At 31.9% G+C, this 20,824-nt stretch overlaps 1 protein-coding gene across 1 annotated transcript; it reads right to left on the bottom strand.

Annotated features, from left to right (window-relative positions):
• Positions 1-14,321: 14,321 nt before the first annotated feature.
• LOC113862034 (bZIP transcription factor TGA10-like) lies at positions 14,322-20,416 on the bottom strand. Its single transcript, XM_027495192.1, has 10 exons — positions 20,261-20,416; positions 20,061-20,161; positions 19,251-19,339; positions 18,686-18,754; positions 18,508-18,567; positions 18,313-18,390; positions 18,117-18,192; positions 17,727-17,998; positions 16,737-16,976; positions 14,322-14,471 (listed from the first exon to the last, which is right to left on the bottom strand). The coding sequence occupies exons 1-10, from the start codon at positions 20,305-20,307 to the stop codon at positions 14,322-14,324; spliced, it is 1,182 nt and encodes a 393-aa protein (XP_027350993.1). The 5' UTR covers positions 20,308-20,416.
• Positions 20,417-20,824: the final 408 nt, after the last annotated feature.

The raw sequence follows: 20,824 nt of genomic DNA, 5'->3' as shown, positions 1-20,824 counted from the left end.
GCTCCTCCTGATACTGATCTAATCTCCCGTTCAAGAATAACGTAGGTGATAAAGAGTGATGAGAATAAAGGAAGGCCCATTGAAGACAAAGACTTGAAGGCATTAGAAGAGCTTCAAGGACCAATGACAAGGGCAAGGGCAAAAAGAATAAATGAAGACTTAGAAAAGATTGTTGCTGTCTTATTTGAAAGGGAGCTCAATTTAGAGTTAGAAAAGTCCAAGATAATCAATTACATATGCTTAGAGGATTTGAATTCTAACGAGTTTTATTATGATTTAATTATTATGTTTAGTTTATTTATTTTAATATTAGTCATTACTTATTTTGAGTTTTTATTTAGGATAAAATCTTGTTATTTTATTTAGTCTATTTGAATTTAGGCTTGTTGGTACAAGAAGCCCATTAGGGTTTGCGTTAGTATTAGTTTACAAGCATTAGGCATATATAAGCTCTTGTAAACACACTTTTAATTAGTTTTGAATATAATTTGAGATTGAACACTCTTGTGAGAGCGTGTGACTCTAGGTTCTTGAGTGAGCCAATTTTCTTTGATCTTATCAAGAGGCCAAAACTCTTGTGGCGATCGTTCCTTGGCTTATCAATCTTGCGATTGTGGTGCCATTTTCCATCTCTATTCTATTTTTACTTTTTATTAATTTTCTTCTTATTTCAATTCTTATTTGTGCCGTAATAATTTCGTTTTTATTGTGTGAAATCTAATTCAAGATCGTTTAATTCGGCGACACGGTTTGTGGTTGTCATCAATTGGTATCAAGAGCTTTGGTTAGAATTGGATTGAAAAGTACTATTCATCGCACGTTGCTCATTGAAAAAAAAAAAAGAAAAAAAATATACTACAAAAAAAAAAATTGCAACATACAAAAGTGTGTTTTTGATATATTTCTTCCAATCTTTCATTTATTTTGCTTGATTCCATACAAAAAAAAAATAGTAGTTGTTTAACGTTATATAATCTTCTTTAAATTCTCCAAATTATTCTTATTTGTAATCTATTTTTGAGTGTGCTTATTTCTTATTTAGTCTTTTTTTTTCTATTATTTTGTTGGCTTCCTTAGTTTTGTCTTAGAGTTTTCTTTTGTTGGCTTCACTTGAGTCTCATTGATTGATTGTCTCTTGGTTTTGGTTAATTATGTGGATTGGATGTTGACTTCCTTAAGAACTCTTAAGAGTATTTGAGGGGAAAAAGGCAAGAGAGAAATCCTTACACAAAAGCTAATTTAGAGTGAAACACGAGTGAATATCTACTGAGTGAAAATACTTAGCGAGTGGAGAGAACTTTTTCTTTTTGCATTAACTTTTATTGTTTTGTAAAATGTCTCAAGAAGGAGGATCAAGTAGAGAGAGCACTCCTGCCTCGCAAATTGAAAGACTTGCTCAAAGATTTGAAAACATGTTTGAAAGGCAAAATGAAGCAATAAGGAATGTTCAAGAGGTGTTGGCAAATAATCCAAGAAGGCGGTCACGTGATCGTTCTCTACATGCCCATAGAGACTCTAGTAATTCTTCAAGAGAAAGAAGAAGAAATAGGAGAGATGATGAAGAAAGGAGGTATGATAGGTGGAGAGATAATAGAGAAAGGAGGAATCAAAGAAGAAGAAGAGAAGATGTAAGAATAAGAGAAAATGAGAGAATTGGTGGAGTTAAAATAAAAATTCCTAGTTTTCATGGAAGGAATGATGTTGAAGCATACTTAGAGTGGGAATTGAAGATAGAGCAAGTATTCTCATGCCATGATTATAGTGAAGAAAAGAAAGTAAATGTGGCCTCCCTAGAGTTTTACGACTACGCGTTGGTGTGGTGGGATCAAATTCAAAGGGACCGAAGGAGATATGATGAGGAGCCTGTAGATACATAGACTGAAATGAAGAACCTAATGCGTAGGAGATTTGTTCCTACATACTACAATAGAGAGCTTCATACAAAGCTTCAAGGTTTGAGGCAAGGTGGCAAAAGTGTTGATGACTATTATAAAGAAATGGAAGTTGCCATGATACGAGCTAATGTATTTGAAGAAAGAGAAGCAACAATGGCTCGTTTCTTAAATGGGTTGAACCATGACATCCGTGACATAGTGGAACTTCATCCCTATGTGGAACTTGAAGATTTGGTTCACCAAGCTATTAAAGTAGAAGCACAACTAAAGAGAAAGGGTACTTTGAGGAAGAATGTCTCTTCTTACAACTCAAAAGGGTGGAAGGAAGAAGTAAAGAAGGAGAAAATATCAATTAAGGATACAATTGTGCAAAGTGGTAAACCTTCCTCTAAAACTTCTTTTAATTCTACTAATACTTCTGCTTCTCCTACTTCTCAGCATAGAGCAATCAAATGCTTCAAATGTCTTGGAAAGGGTCATATTGCATCCCAATGTCCAAACAAGAAAACCATGATTTTAAGAGAGAATGGTGAGATCTCAAGTGATAGTTCATCTCAATCATCACACGCTTCAAGTGAAGAGGATAGTGAGTTTGAAACTTTATGCCACGAAGGAGATTTGCTTATGGTAAGGCGTCTCTTGGGTAGTTTAGCTAAGGAGGATGATACCACACAAAGAGAAAATATTTTTCATTCAAGATGTTTGGTACTTGGAAAGGTTTGTTCTCTTATTGTTGATGGTGGTAGTTGTACCAATGTGGCTAGTATTCGACTTATTGAGAAATTGAATCTTACTACTACTCCTCATCCCAAGCCTTATAAGCTACAATGGTTGAGTGATGAAGGGGAGTTGGTTGTTAATAAGCAAGTTTTAATTACTTTTTCTATTGGCAAGTATAAAGATGAAGTCTTGTGTGATGTAGTGCCTATGGAAGCAAGTCATATACTCTTAGGGAGACCTTGGCAGTTTGACAAGAAAACTATTCATGATGGTCATTCCAACAAGTTCACATTTATACATAAAGGGAGCACAATCACTCTAGTGCCCATGACTCCTAGTCAAGTGTGTGATGATCAAATAGTCATGCGGTTGAGAAGAGAGCAAGAGAGAAAAGATGAAAAGAAAAAGAGTGAGTTTGAGGGGAACCTTAAAAAGAAAGGAGAAAAAGTGAAGACACTTACAAGTGAGGAATATGAGAGTGAAGAGAAAGGTGAAACACTTACAAGTGAGAAATATGAGAGTAAAAAGAAAGGTGAAGAAAAAAATCAATATGAAAGGAGAGAAAATTTGTTTGTGAGAGAAAAAGAAGTAAAGAAAGTTTTGTTGGCCTCTCGGCCTATGTGCTTACCTTTGTATAAAGAAAGTCCTCATAATAAATTTATGGATTCCTTTGCTAACGATATTTTGCCTAGTAGTGTTTTCTCTCTTCTACAGGATTTTGAAGATGTCTTCCCTAAAGAAGTATCTTACTGCCTACCTCCAATTAGAAAAATAAAACATCAAATTGAAAAGAAAGTGGGGCAACAAGCAAAGTATATCAATAAGGGAAGGAAGAAAGTAGAATTTGAACCTGGAGATTGGGTTTGGATACATATGTGCAGAAAAAAGTTTCCCATGCAAGGAAATACAAGGCTTCAAACAAGAGGGGATGAATTATTTCAAATCTTAAAGAGGATTAGAGATAATACATACAAAGTGGACTTATTGGGTAAGTATGGTGTTAATGCTACTTTTAATGTATTTGATTTATCTCTCGTTGATGTAGGTAATAAAGATTCAAATTTGAGGACAAATTTTCTTGAAGAAAGAGGGATTGATGAGAATCAAGGAAAGCCCATTGAAGACAAAGACTTGAAGGCATTATAAGAGCTTCAAGGACCAATGACAAGGGCAAGGGCAAAAAGAATAAATGAAGACTTAGAAAAGATTGTTGCTGTCTTATTTGAAAGGGAGCTCAATTTAGAGTTAGAAAAGTCCAAGATAATCAATTACATATGCTTAGAGGATTTGAATTCTAACGAGTTTTATTAGGATTTAATTATTATGTTTAGTTTATTTATTTTAATATTAGTCATTACTTATTTTGAGTTTTTATTTAGGATAAAATCTTGTTATTTTATTTAGTCTATTTGAATTTAGGTTTGTTGGTACAAGAAGCCCATTAGGGTTTGCGTTAGTATTAGTTTACAAGCATTAGGCATATATAAGCTCTTGTAAACACACTTTTAATTAGTTTTGAATATAATTTGAGAGTGAACACTCTTGTGAGAGCGTGTGACTCTAGGTTCTTGAGTGAGCCAATTTTCTTTGATCTTATCAAGAGGCCAAAACTCTTGTGGCGATCGTTCTTTGGCTTATCAATCTTGCGATCGTGGCGCCATTTTCCATCTCTATTCTATTTTTACTTTTTATTAATTTTCTTCTTATTTCAATTCTTATTTGTGCTGTAATAATTTCGTTTTTATTGTGTGAAATCTAATTCAAGATCGTTTAATTCGGCGACACGGTTTGTGGTTATCATCAAAGAGGCTCTCAACAAAAGCTCCTTCACATCTCCTCTACTATTCTTCCATTGTGACTACTTTTTCATTCTCTCGTTTGTAATAAAATTTCTTTGCATAAAAGTGATCATAAAGACATTGCATTTTTATTGGAAACTTACGAATAATTTAATGGTCATAAAACTTAGAGCATTCACTCTTCACTTTGCTTATTAAAAAACTCCACTTTACTTATAAAAAATATAAGAAAGATGTTATAATCCATCTAAAATAACTTTTGCTAGTAAAATATTATAATTCTGAATTTTTTTTCTATTGTGACAAAAACTTGACGTTTAATTTGATTAAACAAACATATAAAAAACAACAACAAAAAAGTGTAAATTTTGCTCTCTCCCCAACTACCATTCTTTCTCCAACTCCTTTACTTCCCACTCACTCAACCCCTTCTCGCTCCTTCGTCTAGACCCCTCCCTCTCACATGGAAGATTGTGATTATGCGAAATTTTGTTAAGAAAGTTTTGTATAAATAAAATTAGATTTTCAGTTTCCACAGTAATAAAAGAGAATTTATATCTAAAAAATATTATCAGTCTTTATTTTTATTGCAAAAGACAAATCTATTAAAGATTGCAAATTCTTAGACTTTGTAAAGGCTTACTAAACACATTAAAAAAATTATAAATATAAATTTAATATAAAAGGCATGACTAATAACATTAAAATAAATATAAACTCCCGTTCATTACTGTAGATTCAAATATGTTATGTGTTTAAATTTAAAGTAGCCTTTCTATGGACATTTTAGGCCGAAGTTACCTTTCATTATATAAATGTTAAATGCATTAAAAAATTAAATATAAAATTAACACACACAAAATTTAATTAATAATATTAGAGTAAATTTAAATTTATATATTTTAATGTAAAATTAAATAAACTATGCGTTTGCACCTGCTTGCCTTCAGAGGAAGCTGAACTGCGGTTCAAACGCATCATTAGCAGTCTAACTTTTAAAAATCACTTTCCAAAAGAATAGAGCGGTGATGGATTACTTGTCCATAAATCAAAATCTTGTTTATTTAAATTAGTCAAAAACCATATAAATTAGTCACTGCACAATACTCCACCGGTCAATAATTATTTCATATAAAAAACTTGCATTCATTTGCTAATATGTATTTTTACTACCCCAGTTTCAAAATTAAATTACACTACTAATATGCAAACATTTTTTTAAAATTTCCATATATATTCTTAATAAAATTTAAAATCTGAAAAAAATCATTTTAAGAATCCTTTCTAAATATTTATTACAAATGTTAAAATTATAACTATTTTTAAAATAAAATGTTATTAAAAATTAAATAAACAAAATATTTTGTTTATTTTTATAAAATCTGTACAATATAAATTAGTTTTTAAAATATTTAAAATTCTTTTTAAAAGCTTAAACAATTGGGCTTAATTGTGTTTCTCTTTTTTAGCCACTTGTGCTAATGCTCAAAGACTTGTCGCCACTTCCACATAAATTCATCACAATAAGTGGAAATAAGCTGAAACCCAGATAGACTTTGTAAGGCACATGTTTGGCCTAACTTTTCATATATATATATATATATATATATATATATATTTATTTATTTATTTATTTAAAAAAGTGTAGCCTAATTTATGAATTTAAGGTTTGACCCTGGGTTTTTTACTCAACATTTGTTATTTTTAAGTTTAATTTGGCATTTTTAAAAGTTTGCCTTGTAAATTTATTTAAAATTTTGTTTTATAATAAGACTTTTTAAATAGATAACAAAATTCACCACTATATAAGCTGAGAGACTTAATTTATATAAAAGTTATCACATGTAAATCTCTGAATACAATAAATATTTTAGTAATCAACTAAATATGTTATAATTGAATACAGAGTCATAATTCGGAACACATGTAAATACAAGAAATCATGCTCATAATGGTGTCGCAGTGATTTTAGTGTGTATTTAAAATTATACTTTTTTTTTTATAAAAATAAGATTATTAAATATATTTTTTTAATTTTTGTATCGTAACATAAACAATGATGTATTTTGAATCAGTGGTAGTAGTTGACTACGTCGTATTAACCTGAGAAATGCTATTTGTACAAATTTTGTTGCAACAAAGGAAAAACGTGAAAAAAAGAGAGAGTATAAAATAGGTGATATTATAGAATTTTGTTATAAAAATATTATTACCCTACTAACCTAGTCATTGATTATTAAAAGTGAATAATCCCATCAAAATGGCATTTAATTCGGTGTCTTTTTTTTAGTATTTTTATTATGATATAATGTTAACAAATAATTTTTTTATTAAGAATTATTACATTTAATATTATCAATATACTGAATTTTATAATATTATATCATTTTAAATAAAACTTTATTATATTTAACTTCTTATTATATACTTTAAAATATACATCAAACACATCAATAATATTTTATTTTCATAGCCCACTTTACATTGTTTTTGTTGGAAAATTGGTAGAATAGGCCCAAAACAACTTACGCTAGAATCCAAACAACAAAATTATCATGCAAGGGAGCCCATAACTCTTCAAGCAATACCCAACAAATTCTTAGATTGCAGGAAAAAATCATTAACGAATGTACCCATTGCCATTATGTTCTCGTATTTTTTTATTTGGTCAAATATGATCTCTAATAAACACCCCACACATAGTTGTTTTATTTTTCTGGATAGGAATTAGCAGTCACTTTTAAATCTTCTGATGGCTAAACAAATCTTAATGTATTTAATTTAATTCATTTTTAACACTAAAACTTTATTACTTTTTAAATACATCATTTAAACATTTATTAGTCCATCCAATAAAATAACCAATCATCTGTTAATAACTTCAAAATCACTGATAATTTAATCTCATGTCATACTAAGAAAGATCTTGATATATGTTATCACATACGTACATAAAACCTTTAATGCACCAAATGTCAATATCAGTATAAATAAATTCGACATATATTACCAATCAAATATATAAAAATTAATTTAACTAATCAATTAAAATTTTCATTGTAGCTTGAAAAATAAAATTAAAAAAAATACGATTAAGAGAGCATAATAATACTTTGATAATAATTTACTGATATTTATGTTTAAGAATAATGAAGTTTGTGCCTTCCAATTTATGATAATTAATGCATTTTTTTCATAAGCAAAGAGAATATTTTATGAAAAGAGTACAAGGACTACTCTAAGTTGGATTACCTTATCTTACATTATAATATATCATACATAGCAAAAACCTTGAGTGAACTATGAAAGCAAAAGAACTAATATTTTATATATCTTGCTACTCTAAGTACACAAAGATGCTAAACATGTCATAGTTCATTATCAACTTACTACCAAAAGTTTAGGCATTGTGCTAAGTTTGTAGACCATCAGGAGAAGGAATAAGTGAAGTATGTCTTAGTCTTCTTGATCCAGTTGTATGATATGATTTTAATGATATCCGTCATTTCCTCAACAGAAACTACTTTATTTGAGAATATTAGAACATTGCTATTCAGCCAAAGGGTCCAAATAGTAGTCGGATACATACTATAAACCAGCAAGTAAGTTCTTTGGTATTATATTTTGGTAGACTGAAAAAATGAGATAAATGGTCTGCACAACATCTATAACGTAAGACAACAGAAAACCCAAATCAATCTAAACATGGTATCCATATTTTGTATGCATAACTACGCTCGAATGAAATATGTGATGACATTTTTATGTATACTCCACAAAAACCTCACGTGCCCTCTGTATATCAAAGGGTATTTCTTTTATTAGAATATGATACAAATTTTTAGAATAGTCTAAAAAAATAATAGAAACAATTTACGAAAAACTATTTAAAGCTTTTAGTTTCAAAATACTTTTAGAGATAACTTTAAAATATTTTAAATATTATAATATTAAATCATCCAAACATAATGGTGGAGAATGCTTATAAATAGACATGTTATCTCATTATAAAAGTTAAGAAGAAAAAGTAATCAAACTATCAATTTTCCATTTCTTGAGTTTCCTACTCAAACTTCTTCAACTATCATTTTTAACTATTCCAACTAACATGTTTTAACTATCTTACTCATCACCTATACCAAAAAACCATCAGTGATATCAAAACTAAGTTTGGTCATTTACTAGGCGTAGAAATATTACCATACTATTCCAAAATTAAAATAAATTATTTCTAAAAAAATTTTAACCCATGATTAGCACTACTCAACCATCATCTTTTCCTATCCCTAGTTTCAATGGTAAAAATTATGATTTGTGGGATGTTATGGAAGAATGATTTACTACTTTAATAGACATATCATCCTTTCTTGCAGCTCAAAGAAAAGAAATAAAGGTGAATAAATAAAATGATTTCAATACCTTGTTTATTCTACAACAAACTGACTAACACAATTTTTGCAAGAATAATGGGTGCTATAATAGCTAAAGAACCATGGAGTATGCTGCATGAGGAGTTTGAAGGAAACGAAAAGGTACACGCTATAAAACTCCAAACTTTATAACAACAGTTTGGATTATTAAAAAAAAAAGTTTGAGATCATCAAGGATTACTATTCCAGAATAAAAAAAATAGTTAATCAAATGAGAACTTGTGGAAAAAATATTCTTGACAAAAAAGTTGTTGAAAAATTACTAATCACAGTTTTCTATAAATATGATTCAATTGAGACTACTATTGAATAAACAAAGGATCTATCTACTCTATCAGTGACAGAGTTGGTAGGGTCCCTTCAAGCTTATAAGCAAAGATTGAAAAGGCATAATGAGGACTCAATAGAAAATGTCTTTCGATCAAAGCTCAAATTACGGTATCAGAATGAAGGAAGAAAGAATAATGAATAAACTTATAGAAACAAAGAGAATTCTAGAAATTTTTCTAAAAACAATCAAGATAAATATGCTTCATGCAGCATTTCTAAGAGAATAAATCATGCTGAAGAAGAATGTCAGTATCGTGAAAAATCATAATGTCAACACTACAAGAAATTTGACACGGGGAAAAGTATGGTCACAACAAAAACAAGTATCAAGAAAATTTTGTTGAAGAATATGATCGAGAACCACATATTTTCTATGCTACCCAAGATTTTAGCAATGAAACAAGCAAAAATTGGTACATGGATAATGGTTGTAGCAATTACATGGCCAAAGATATAAACATCTTCAACGATATTGACAAATCTATCAAAATGAAAGTTTGAATGGAGAACGGTATCACTGAGTCAAAAGGCAAAGACACTATTATGGTAGAGACAAAGAAATGTACAAAACTTATTATTGATGTCTTAGTAGTTCTCACCCATAAGGAAAATCTCTTGAGTATTGGCCAAATGATAGAGAAAAGTTATTATCTCCACTTCAAAGGGAACACATGTAAGATATATCACAGTAAAAAGCCAGAAATTGGCCAAGTAAAGATGAAGAAAAGAAACAAAAATTTTCCAATAAGCTTTCAACAAGGTGTTAACATTGCTATGCAAGCAGAAGTTGATATTTCACGGCTTTGGCATTGAAGATTTGCCTACTTTAATATTCATGTCTTAAAACTATTATATCAAAAGAGTATGATGAAGGATCTCCCATGTCTTGAAGAAAATAGTGAAGCTTGTGAATGATATCTCCTTGGCAAGCAGCATCGATTGTTGTTTTCTACTGAGAAAGCTTGAAGAGCAAAAGACTTATTAGAGTTTGTCCACACAGATATTTGTGGATTAATCCAAACACTATCACTTTGTAATAACAGGTATTTTATCCTTTCCAACAATGATTTTTTTAGAATAATTTGGGTCTACTTCATCAAAGCAAAATCAGAAGTCTTTAGAATATTCAAGAAGTTTAAGGTCCTTGTCGAGAAGCAAAGTGCTAAACTGATAAAAGTATTAAGAAGTGATCATGGCAAATAGTATATCTCTCAAGAATTTGATAAATTTTATAAAGATAAAGGCATTTAATGACAACTTACTGTCGCATATACTCCACAACAAAATAGGATAACTGAGAGAAAAAATTGCATTGTAATGGATATGGCTAGATCAATGCCAAAAGAAAAAAGAATTACCAAATACTTTCTGAGCTTAAGCAGTTTATAATGATGTATACATACTTAACAGATGTTCAACTAAGGCTGTCTAAGGTAAAACCCTGATTGAAGCTTGGAGCAGGCAAAAACTATCAGCAAAACACCTCAGGATTGTTGAATTGATTTGCTACATACACATTCCAAAAGAGAAGAGATACAAACTAGAAGACAAAATTGTACGAGATATCTTCTTAGAGTATAACACTGAAAGGATATTGAGTTTACAACCTACAAACCAAAAAGTTCACTATTAGTCGAGATGTTGAAGTTAATGAAATGTTGCTTGAAATTGGAAAGATGAAAAAGTTCAGAAAAATGTTTACATACCAATGCAACAACTTCAAGAAATTGAAGAAGTATTAGGTAAGAGTTTTACACCCTCACAACAACAAATTTCCTCACCAGAGTCTACTCCAAGACGAGTTAAATCTTAGATGGATATATATGAGACCTATAACCTAGTCATAACTGAACCTGAGAACTTTGAAGTAGTATCAAAACAAGAAGTATGAGTCAAGACAATGGAAGTAGAGATAAAAATGATTGAGAAATATAACACATGAGAGCTAGTAGATTGCCCTCAAGATAAAGATATCATTGGGCAAAATAGGTCTATAAGACCAAACTTAATCTCAATGGCACTATACAAAAGTACAAGGTAAGGTTGGTAGCTAAAAGATACTCACAACAACTTGGAGTTGATTACAACGAGACATTTGCTCCAGTTGCTCACTTGGATACTATAAGAACGCTAATTGCTCTTGCTGCACAAAAAAGATGGAACATTTATTAACTAGATGTAAAATCTGTCTTTCTTAATGTCATTCTTCAAGAAGATATTTATATGAAGCAACTAAAAGACTTTTTCAACAAAGGTAATGAAGTCAGAGTACTAAAACTGAAAAAGGCTCTATATGGATTGAAGCAAGCACCACTAGTATGATACAGCAAAATCGATCAATATTTTATAGATCAAAGATACAAGAGGAGCAAAAGTGAACCAACTTTATACACCAAGTTTCAAGGTCAGTATGACATACTCATAATCTCTTTGTATATAGATGATCTTATCTGCACATGAAATAATGTGGAGATGATAATTAAGTTCAAAGAAGATATAATGAACACTTTCGAGATGACCGATCTTAACCTGATGAATTACTTCCTTAGAATAGAAGTAAAACAAAGGAAATAAGAAATATTTATCTCCCAAAAGAAATACATTGAAGCATTACTTAAGAAATTCAAGATGAATGAATGTAAGATTGTTAGCACTCTACTAGTAACAAAGAAGAAATTGAAGAAAAATGATGAAGTACTAGAAGTTGATGCATCATGCTACATAAGTTTGATTAGAATCTTACTATATCTCACTGACCAGACATAATATATGTTGTAAGTCTTCTTTCAAGATTCATGCAAAGTTCAAGCCAACTTCACTTTGAAACAGCAAAAAAAATCCTAAGATATTTACAAGACACCAAGGAGTATGGTATATGGTACCAAACCATGAGTAACTCAAAGCTACTTGGTTACATCGACAGTGACTCGATAGGATCAATTCACGACATGAAGAGCACATCTAGTCTGCTTTTTCCATTAGGATCAGGAACAATCCTGTGGGCTTCAAAGAACAAGCAACTATTACACAATCAATAGTAGAAGTAGAATACGTGACAGCTGCTGAGACTACAAGTCAAGCAATATGCTTATGAAGAATAGTTGAAGAAATTAAAGAAAAGCAAAATGATCCTACTACAATTTATCGTGACAACAAATTAGCTATAACAATGACAAAGAATCCGATGCATCATAGTAAAACAAAATACATAGCAATCAAATACCACTTTATCAAGAAAGCAGAAGGAAATAAATAAATAAAGTTTGAGTACTGCAGAACTGAAAATCAAGTTGCAGACATTTTTATTAAAGCACTACCAAGACCAAAATTTGAACAATTACGCACGAATCTTGGAATTACATAAATTTTCATCAAAGAGGAGTATTAGAACATGATACAAATTTTTAGAATATTCTAGAAAATATTAGGAATAATCTAAGAAAAATCATTTAAATCTTTTAATTTCAAAATACTTCTAGATATAATTCTAGAATATTCTAAATATTATAATATTAAATCATTCAAATATAATGATAGAGGATGTCTATAAATACACATGCTATCTAATTGTAAAAGTCAAAGAAAAAAAATAACCAAACTATCAATTCTCCATCTATTGAGTGTCCTACTCAAATTTCTTTATCTAATTGATAATTAAGGCATTTTCTTTTTTTATTTATTTTAAAAATGAAAAAAATATAATTTTTTTAAAAATATATAAGAATACAAAATAAGAAAATCTAGAAGAACATAATAAAAATTTTCATAAAAATAGTTATAATTAAAAAATCTAAAACATAAAAATATTCCAACAATTGCTCTTTTGCATTCGCAAGAGTATTTAGAATGATTATAAGGTATGAAATCAGTCTCCAATTTGCTTGATGGATTAAAGGCGTGTTCTGTAATACTTGTGTGTGTACTTAAAGATGATGAAAGAATTGAAAAACGGATACATCTTATTAAGTATTAAATAATATGAAATATTCAAATATTCATATAAAATAAAATTTAAATCAATATAAAATAATTATATTAATATTAAAAAATAAATGATAAAAAACCGTGCATACAAATCTTTATAATTTATTATTATACTTTAATTTAGTTAGAAAAATATTTTTTAAATAAGAAATTTATGAAAAATTAAATTTAAGCAATTTAAACTGGTTTTTGTCACCAATTTTAAACTGATTCAACTAGTTCCTGGCCAGTTCACATCAATTTTGATACTAATTAATTTTTTGAATTGAGCAACTAAACGATTATTCCCTATTCAATGGATCAATGTAAGGTAACTGTCCGATCCTTTGAATTTGTTTTCTTCCTGACATGTGAAATTAACTGTTACAACTAACCTTGCAAGAATGGACCACCTAATTTACTCATTCACAAGGATAAAACAAAGAAAAGAATACCAATTATAAAAAATATCAAATTAATTAAAAAAGAAAATCAGTGGCTAAACCAACGTGTATATGATTCTTAAATGGCAGTGACAAAACAGCCTATGCATGCAACCTTTCAAGGCCAAATGGACGATTGAGTTCAACACAAGGTTCCGTTTTTTGCCTCTGAAACCGAAAACTTTGTCTTATTCTCTTTATCTCGGAAGAGCATAACTTCCACGCAAAACAAAGCAAATTCCAAGTTACTCTTTTATCGGATAAATATCTTATGTGGCTATGTTAGGTAAATTAATAGAATTAAAACATCATATTGAAAATTATATTAATTTTTATCCAACTTTTTATATATAAAATTTCATTAATTCAGTTAAAATAAAAATATATATTATCTTATAGAGAAAACCCAATTTCTTATCTTTATAAAACTCTACCTCCATTCTCCCTCAATTAGTTCACGCGGCTATTCTTTTACTTATAAAAGAATGGCTTCCTGCAACAGCTTAGAGACATTGCAAAAATAAATATAAAAGGGAGAGCAATTGTTAACATTTAATTCTATATTAATTATCTGTCTATCTATACAACTGATGATGCAGTGAGAAAAGAGGGAGGGAGGGTGGTACCAAAGTGAAGAGAACATTTAATTTATAATTTAAGAGAAATTTAAGAAGCTATAAATTAAGGTCATAGCTATAGCTAGCTGGTCTAGCTGGAGACTGCGCCATGCACTACCACTTGCTATTCTGAGCGAGGGCGTGCCAACCACAACGAACTCAGGGCTCGCAGACGATGGAAGTACTCAGCTATGGCCAGAAAACACCTTGCTGCTTGACGTATCGTTAGAATCTGATGCAGACGATGAATGGTTTGGTGCCGCAAACTATCTGCCTGTAAGTTAATTTAAATCTCAATCAAATTATTATTTTTAAGTTATTTTTTAAAATTGTTTCTTAATTCTCATCACATATGTATGTATATGTGTTGACTTGTGTGTGTATCAATGTAATGTATGTATCTATATAGATTGAAAGTCGACCTTTTTCCATGTAACTTCAAGTGAAAAATAATGAAATATCTTAATGGTCAGAAATAGACAAAAGAGGTTGGAAGGAAACAGGAACAGTGGCTTGACTGGATTCCTTTTATCTTTCTAACTTTGAATCGAACAAAATTTGAAACCTCTACCCGCTGATTCCATGCTTGAAAATTGTAACGAGTTTTCCATAGTCAAATTTTGGAACATTTAATCAAAATTTAGATCATTTAATCATGAAAGCAATTCTATATGGAAGATAGCAGAAGAAAACCGTGATGAATTAAAAATCTTATTATACACATATTAGTGAATAGTCTATTCATATTTTTTCAAAGAGTTTGACTATAATTGTTCAGCATGGAGACATATTTTCAAACATTGGATATCTTAATCCGAAATGGCGACGACAAGCAGTGATCACAAAAATCCCGGGACCATCATATAAGTAATATTAAGTCAGCATTTTAGCCGCAATAAGTCTAGAGCAAATACTACAAATTGGTCAAACTACCACTAGATGAGCTTACAGATGAATTAAGGAAAGGTTTAGATGCTGTAAAACTCATAACCATTATGATTAGTCTGTCTACCTAAAGATTCCGCTAGTTTTTGGTTTCCCATTGCTTTGATTGGTTACGACAGACTCAAAGAGAACATATTCCTGGATTACTTGTAATTAATTAAACCATCTATTCATCTGTGGAAATTAATAGAAGTTGGTGAACCAACTTTGGTAAGATTAATACAATGCATGCATGATATATTGAGATGGCCGGTGCAGATTAACTGCCACAAATTTCGTAAAGAAATTCAGGTCATTTTAGTAATGATGTAAACTTAATTAAAATTACAAGATTCCAAAATCAAGTCCTATTCCTACTTAGAAAAGAAACATACGAACCATATCATATGGTGCATTCGTTTCCCCCCAAATTAAGTCTATTAAGCAAACACAACATCATATTAGTCTCGAGCAATATTAATTCGTCCGTTTATGCTTTTAGAAGTAGTCAAAAAGGAGGTTATGGGGAAGGGTCTATATAGTGTGTCTTCAAGTCAAACGGTTACGACCATGACATCAGAGAGATATGGGTCTAGAGGGATATCTTTCAATTACAATTATATCGGTGAGGGACCACTGATCTGTCCTAGTATCACGTGTATGTGATCAATAGTACGCACTACTAACCTAAGGCATTCAATGGTAACGAAAAAAATATGTTATAGAAATGTTAGAAACAACATAAATATCAGCACTACTGCAGTCAGGAAACCTTAAAGGTTATGCACGAACTGTATGTTTTACTGTTCTCATTTTGGTACCTTTGCAATGCTATTAATGCGAATGTGTACTAACCTATATCAAATCATTTTCAAAAACATAAACACACGTTTGTGTGTGTAATCCTAGTTAACAAGTATACTATAACCAGTAAATAATTTTCCTAACACTACTAAGCGTCGATTTGGTTGCATGTAATTTTCCTTATTAAGGTGCATATTTGTTTATATAGCCACGTCCCGGATGCATATATAATGCATCCAAGTACCTGTACCAGACAAATCTGAAAGGAACTAGAGTCCTTTTCGAGATATAAACATTGGCCACCCAATGTACGTCTAAACGAGATAAAGATATTATAATGTGTTCGTAGATTCCATGTAACCACCTCAAGAGAGAGACATGCATGTAAAGAGTAGTTCATGGCGTTGGGGCAGGTCTCCCTACCCGAAGAACAGCAGATTCTTCTTCCTACCCGACCCCACGAGATCCGTTATGGAAACATGGTCATGTACTGGGGGACCACAAAACTAATCAACCAAGATCACACGGTCACGAAACTCCCTCGCCAAATCACCAATGCCAAATTCAACGACCATAATGAACATTATTTTTATGAGTGATGACATTGACTCGCATAAAATATTACATTATTTTTATGTTTCTCTAGACAACAAGCAAAAAGTTATATATTTATTCTTTCTAACTTTCTTTATTTACTTAAAAAGTCAAATGTAGTGAATATTTTGACGTGTAATGAATATCGTTACTCTATATGTACCCACTCATTTAAAAATTAAAGAGAAGCGTGTTAAGTCAAAGTAATGTAATGTACCTGTCTCACGAAACCTTCAAGAGTGGAGAGCTTGTTCATGGCCACTGCCATCTGGCCCATATAGTTAGCCATATTGGGAGGATAGCTCAATGAGTCTGATGTTATAGTGTCTGAGAGAGATTGATTGAGAGACTCAAGCCCTTGAGAGAGAGCCTCTTCTGCCTCTTGCGTAGATTGTTGCAACCCACATATACCCAATATTTGTTGCTCTGTGAGAGGTTCAATTTGACTCGGAATAATCTAAACCACATAAATTAAATCAATATAAACATATTCTTAAACTATTAAAAATAGTAAATAATATAAATTTGTTTCTTCTTGTATGCAAATAGCTATATTATAACCATGCATGTATGCATATAAATATATAATAAAAGTACACTGTCTTATGGTTCCAAGAGGTTGCTTATTGATTAACTCCAGTACAAAGAAAAAGATGGGCATGGAAACGAGAACTTTGTTCCCATCAACGATATAAGTTGAAAAGAAGAAAATGAGAGATAGAGACCCGCCCCACTATCTTTCTCTTTACTAGATAAATTCTTAATCGATTTCTGGCCAGAAATCGGAGTTAAAGTTATGGCTTTATGGGAATGAAGCCTAACTCTACCTATTACCAGAAGCCTTCATGCTTCGTTCCATCATTCATTGATGACGTTGAATTCATACCCCTCTCAATATTCCTTTAATTTGGTAACCCCACCGACAAAAAGATCAACTGCTTCTAATGAATACAATATATAACGCACCCCGATTTCCTCCTCCCTCTCCGCGTGCAAGTTATAAAAAAAATAATCCCCCCATAACCCAAATTTTATTTATATATTTTAATATATATTGAAAAAAAAATGAAGACATTTTGATCACTTGCTAGTTAACATATACTATATAAAAACCAAGGTTTTGTAAGTAGTTTTTTGTCATCTAGTTGTCAAATTTCTGAACCAGGCTGACTCGCTGAGGTTGGGTTACATTAATAATTTCACGTACCTTAATGAGTTCAGATGGCCTGAATCCACCGATCCACATGAAGCAACGTTCAGCTGGGGTCTTCCACATGCCAGAAACAAGATGGAACACGTCTGTTTTGGCCACTAAGCTCTTGAGGTTCATTACTTGGTCATAATGCGCCAAACAATTGTCCACAAACAGTCTAAGCTCATTCTCGGGAAGGTGCTCTTGCACTGCAGCTCTTAGCTCACACACTAGGCGATGGTGCTCCTCTAGCCATCTAGCATACTCTACGTCAAACATTGCAGCCTCTGAAATTTATGTACACACACTTACATATAAGATATAATCATGGAGAATAATGCATGCATAGCATCATATATAGAGATAATTGTTAAGTGTCTTGTATATGACTCTGAAAAAAGAGACCTGTGCTAATGCTATTCATAGCGACAGGGAGGCCTTGCTCTCCTCCCAAAAGTGCACCTCCACCGGAGAATATGCCCTAAAGTAGAAACACCCGTTACTTGTAAGTTGTAAAAAAAAAGTAGTGTCTGAACTTCGTAAACTTTATCAATGTCATGGCCTGTTATAGTATAAGGGGATCACAAAAACTTGTTCTTACTTGAGCTCTAGCACGCTGTAGCTCTTGTTCCAGCTGATTAAGCCTAATCCTACTCGACTCTAGCTGTTGAACATATGCCTGATAGAGAGAGAGAGAGAGAGAGAGAGTAGTGCATGGCTCATAAGTATGAGACCTTTGACAAGTCTTACCGAAAACGTGTAAAACAACAGAGTTGAGATGAAGGGAATTACTTACCTTTTTCCTAAGCCTACTTTTCCTAGCTGCCTCTCTATTCTGAGCAAGTCTTCTGAGTGTCTGTGCATAACGTTTTTAAAGCACATATCAGCATCGATTGTCATCGATTTTTTTTTCAATGACCAGAAATTAGCTTGTAAAAGGAGAAGATGGAAGAAAGAAAGGGTTAAGAGTTAACCTTAGGATCTGGTGTTTTAGGACCTTCTTGTTCAGAACTAGATGTTGGACCCTTGCGATTGGCCTCTCGCTGGCATAGTAAACGCATAGCGCTGGTGATTAGTTTGAGAAAATAATAATAATAACAATTAAATACTTTAGCAAAGAACTTCGGGCTTTGTTCAAAGTTGCTACCATACTCTGATTCTTATTCTAGTAATTTATAACTAAATTTAACAGACATATTATATATATATATATATATATATATATATATATATATATATATAAAGTACACGTACCTTGACAGATTTGGGTGGTTCAGGGGCAGCGCCGTTTCGTGGGTTGGCCAACTCCATCGACGGCTCTGATGGCCTTTTGGATCCACTTGTTTGCGGAGAAACTAGCTGTATGTTAACCTATCGAAATAAAAATATAAATAAAACATATTAATATTGTGTTTTTTACTGCGATTAATATTAATCAAAATTTATTACTGCGCAGCACAAAATAATAACAAAAAATAGTAACAGTATCGTGTCGTATCTAATACAATTGACAGTGAAAAAAAAATATAATGATTACACCTTAGAATTGGATGATGATGGCTCTACGTGCATAGGCTTAGACGGGAAAATGTTGAGAGTTGGAGGCCTCATCCCTGATAAAGAGTTCTCTGAGGAGACGCATTCATGCACGAAATTCAGCACGATCAATTATGTGTAAATATATATCTAATTAGCAAGTTATGTATATATAATCAGAGAGAAATGAAAGACGGAGAGCGGGTCTGTTTTTCAAGGGACAGAATGATTACGGGATGACTCAAATGAGAAAATAAAGAGAGATCACAAGCAAGGCAAAGAAAGAAGCAGGTGTGAGAATTATCATGCATTTGTTACTTCTACCGTCCAAACTGGAAAGGGAAGAAAGTAAAGGCAGAAAGCACCCATACCCTACTCCTTCCCCTTTTCAGTACATGTGGTATTTTTGTTTCAAGGAGATCATGACACACGGTTTGTTACATGTCATGGTCTCACACCTCCAACCAATAAAACAAGAAAACAAATTAAATATATAGAGAGGGAGAAAGAGAGGAGAAATTTTTTATTTTCTTCTCTTTTTAGAAATGGAAAATTGGAAATGTCTATTCCTTTATTTTCACCCTTTTGCTTTGTTATGCTTCTCTGCCAGGATCTGGTCAAAGGAAGTACTATGCAGCAGATACAAATCGGCTTAACATGCTTTTGGTGTGACCAAACAACGAGAATCTCCTAAACTAACGAAAAGCGAGAGGGAAGGGAGTTCCTCTTTTTGACCATGGAGAAGTTTATTGGAAGGAAGAAGAAATTTCGATGTATATATGTGTATGTGGGAGTGTTTTAGAGAAAGCTCACGTCTTTGGTCTTGAACACTCGAAGGGTCTGTTTGTCCATCAAGATAGAGAAAAAGTGCTTGATCCAATTCACCCAAATCATAAGCTCCCGAATCCTTGCTTCTGCTGACATACATAAACACAGCATATATGTTCACAAAAATAAAAATAGAGCAAAACCAAAGTGAAAAAAAGAATATTATAAGACAATAAACAACTCACAGGTAGTTTCCGGGGATATAAGAAGATGAAGAAGAAGATTGCATCATTCCAAAAGAAATTTGATGGTCATGTATTTGATGATGATGCTGATGGTGATGACGGTGTTGAGGTGGTGGGAGTGGTTCCAATTGAGTAGTAGTTGTTGTTGTTGTTGGGTTGATGTTCTTCATAGTAGTGGAAGCCATAACCAAAGAAGAACCTAATAGCTTTGTTGTCTCTTGCTCTTGTTGTCCCATCAGTGGCGAAACCGCCTTGTGTCTCTTCCTCTTAAGATCATTTCCTTTGTCCACGGAAAAAGAGAGTCGGTTACAATCGAATAGCTAGTAGAGAGTAATGAGAGAGAGAGAGAAAGAGAATTGAATGCAACCAAACAAAAGACAAGACTCCTTTTTCTATTACAACTCTCTCTCTCCTCTCTCTCTCTCTCTCTCTCTCTCTCTCTAAATTAGATGGCTTTCTTTCTGCGAACTAAAACCCTTTATCAGATGAAGCGGTCCTCTGAGGACGTCTTCTTCAACTCTCTCTCACTGTCTCTCGAAAAACCACATAAGAACCTGTATTTGT

The sequence above is a fragment of the Abrus precatorius genome, unplaced genomic scaffold (genome assembly GCF_003935025.1).
Source record: "Abrus precatorius isolate BTA unplaced genomic scaffold, Abrus_2018 Scaffold3, whole genome shotgun sequence".
NCBI classification, from domain to species: Eukaryota; Viridiplantae; Streptophyta; class Magnoliopsida; order Fabales; family Fabaceae; genus Abrus; species Abrus precatorius.
The sequence above is the reverse complement of the archived record's forward strand: the minus strand, read 5'-3'. Positions and strand labels throughout refer to the sequence as shown.

Coding starts and splice junctions, on each gene's coding strand:
- LOC113862034 (XM_027495192.1), bottom strand. CDS start 20,307: ATGATGCAATCTTCTTCTTCATCTTCTTATATCCCCGGAAACTACCT. Junction 20,162..20,260: donor TATATCCCCGGAAACTACCT/GTGAGTTGTTTA, acceptor GTATGTCAGCAG/AAGCAAGGATTCGGGAGCTT. Junction 19,340..20,060: donor GAGTGTTCAAGACCAAAGAC/GTGAGCTTTCTC, acceptor GCGTCTCCTCAG/AGAACTCTTTATCAGGGATG.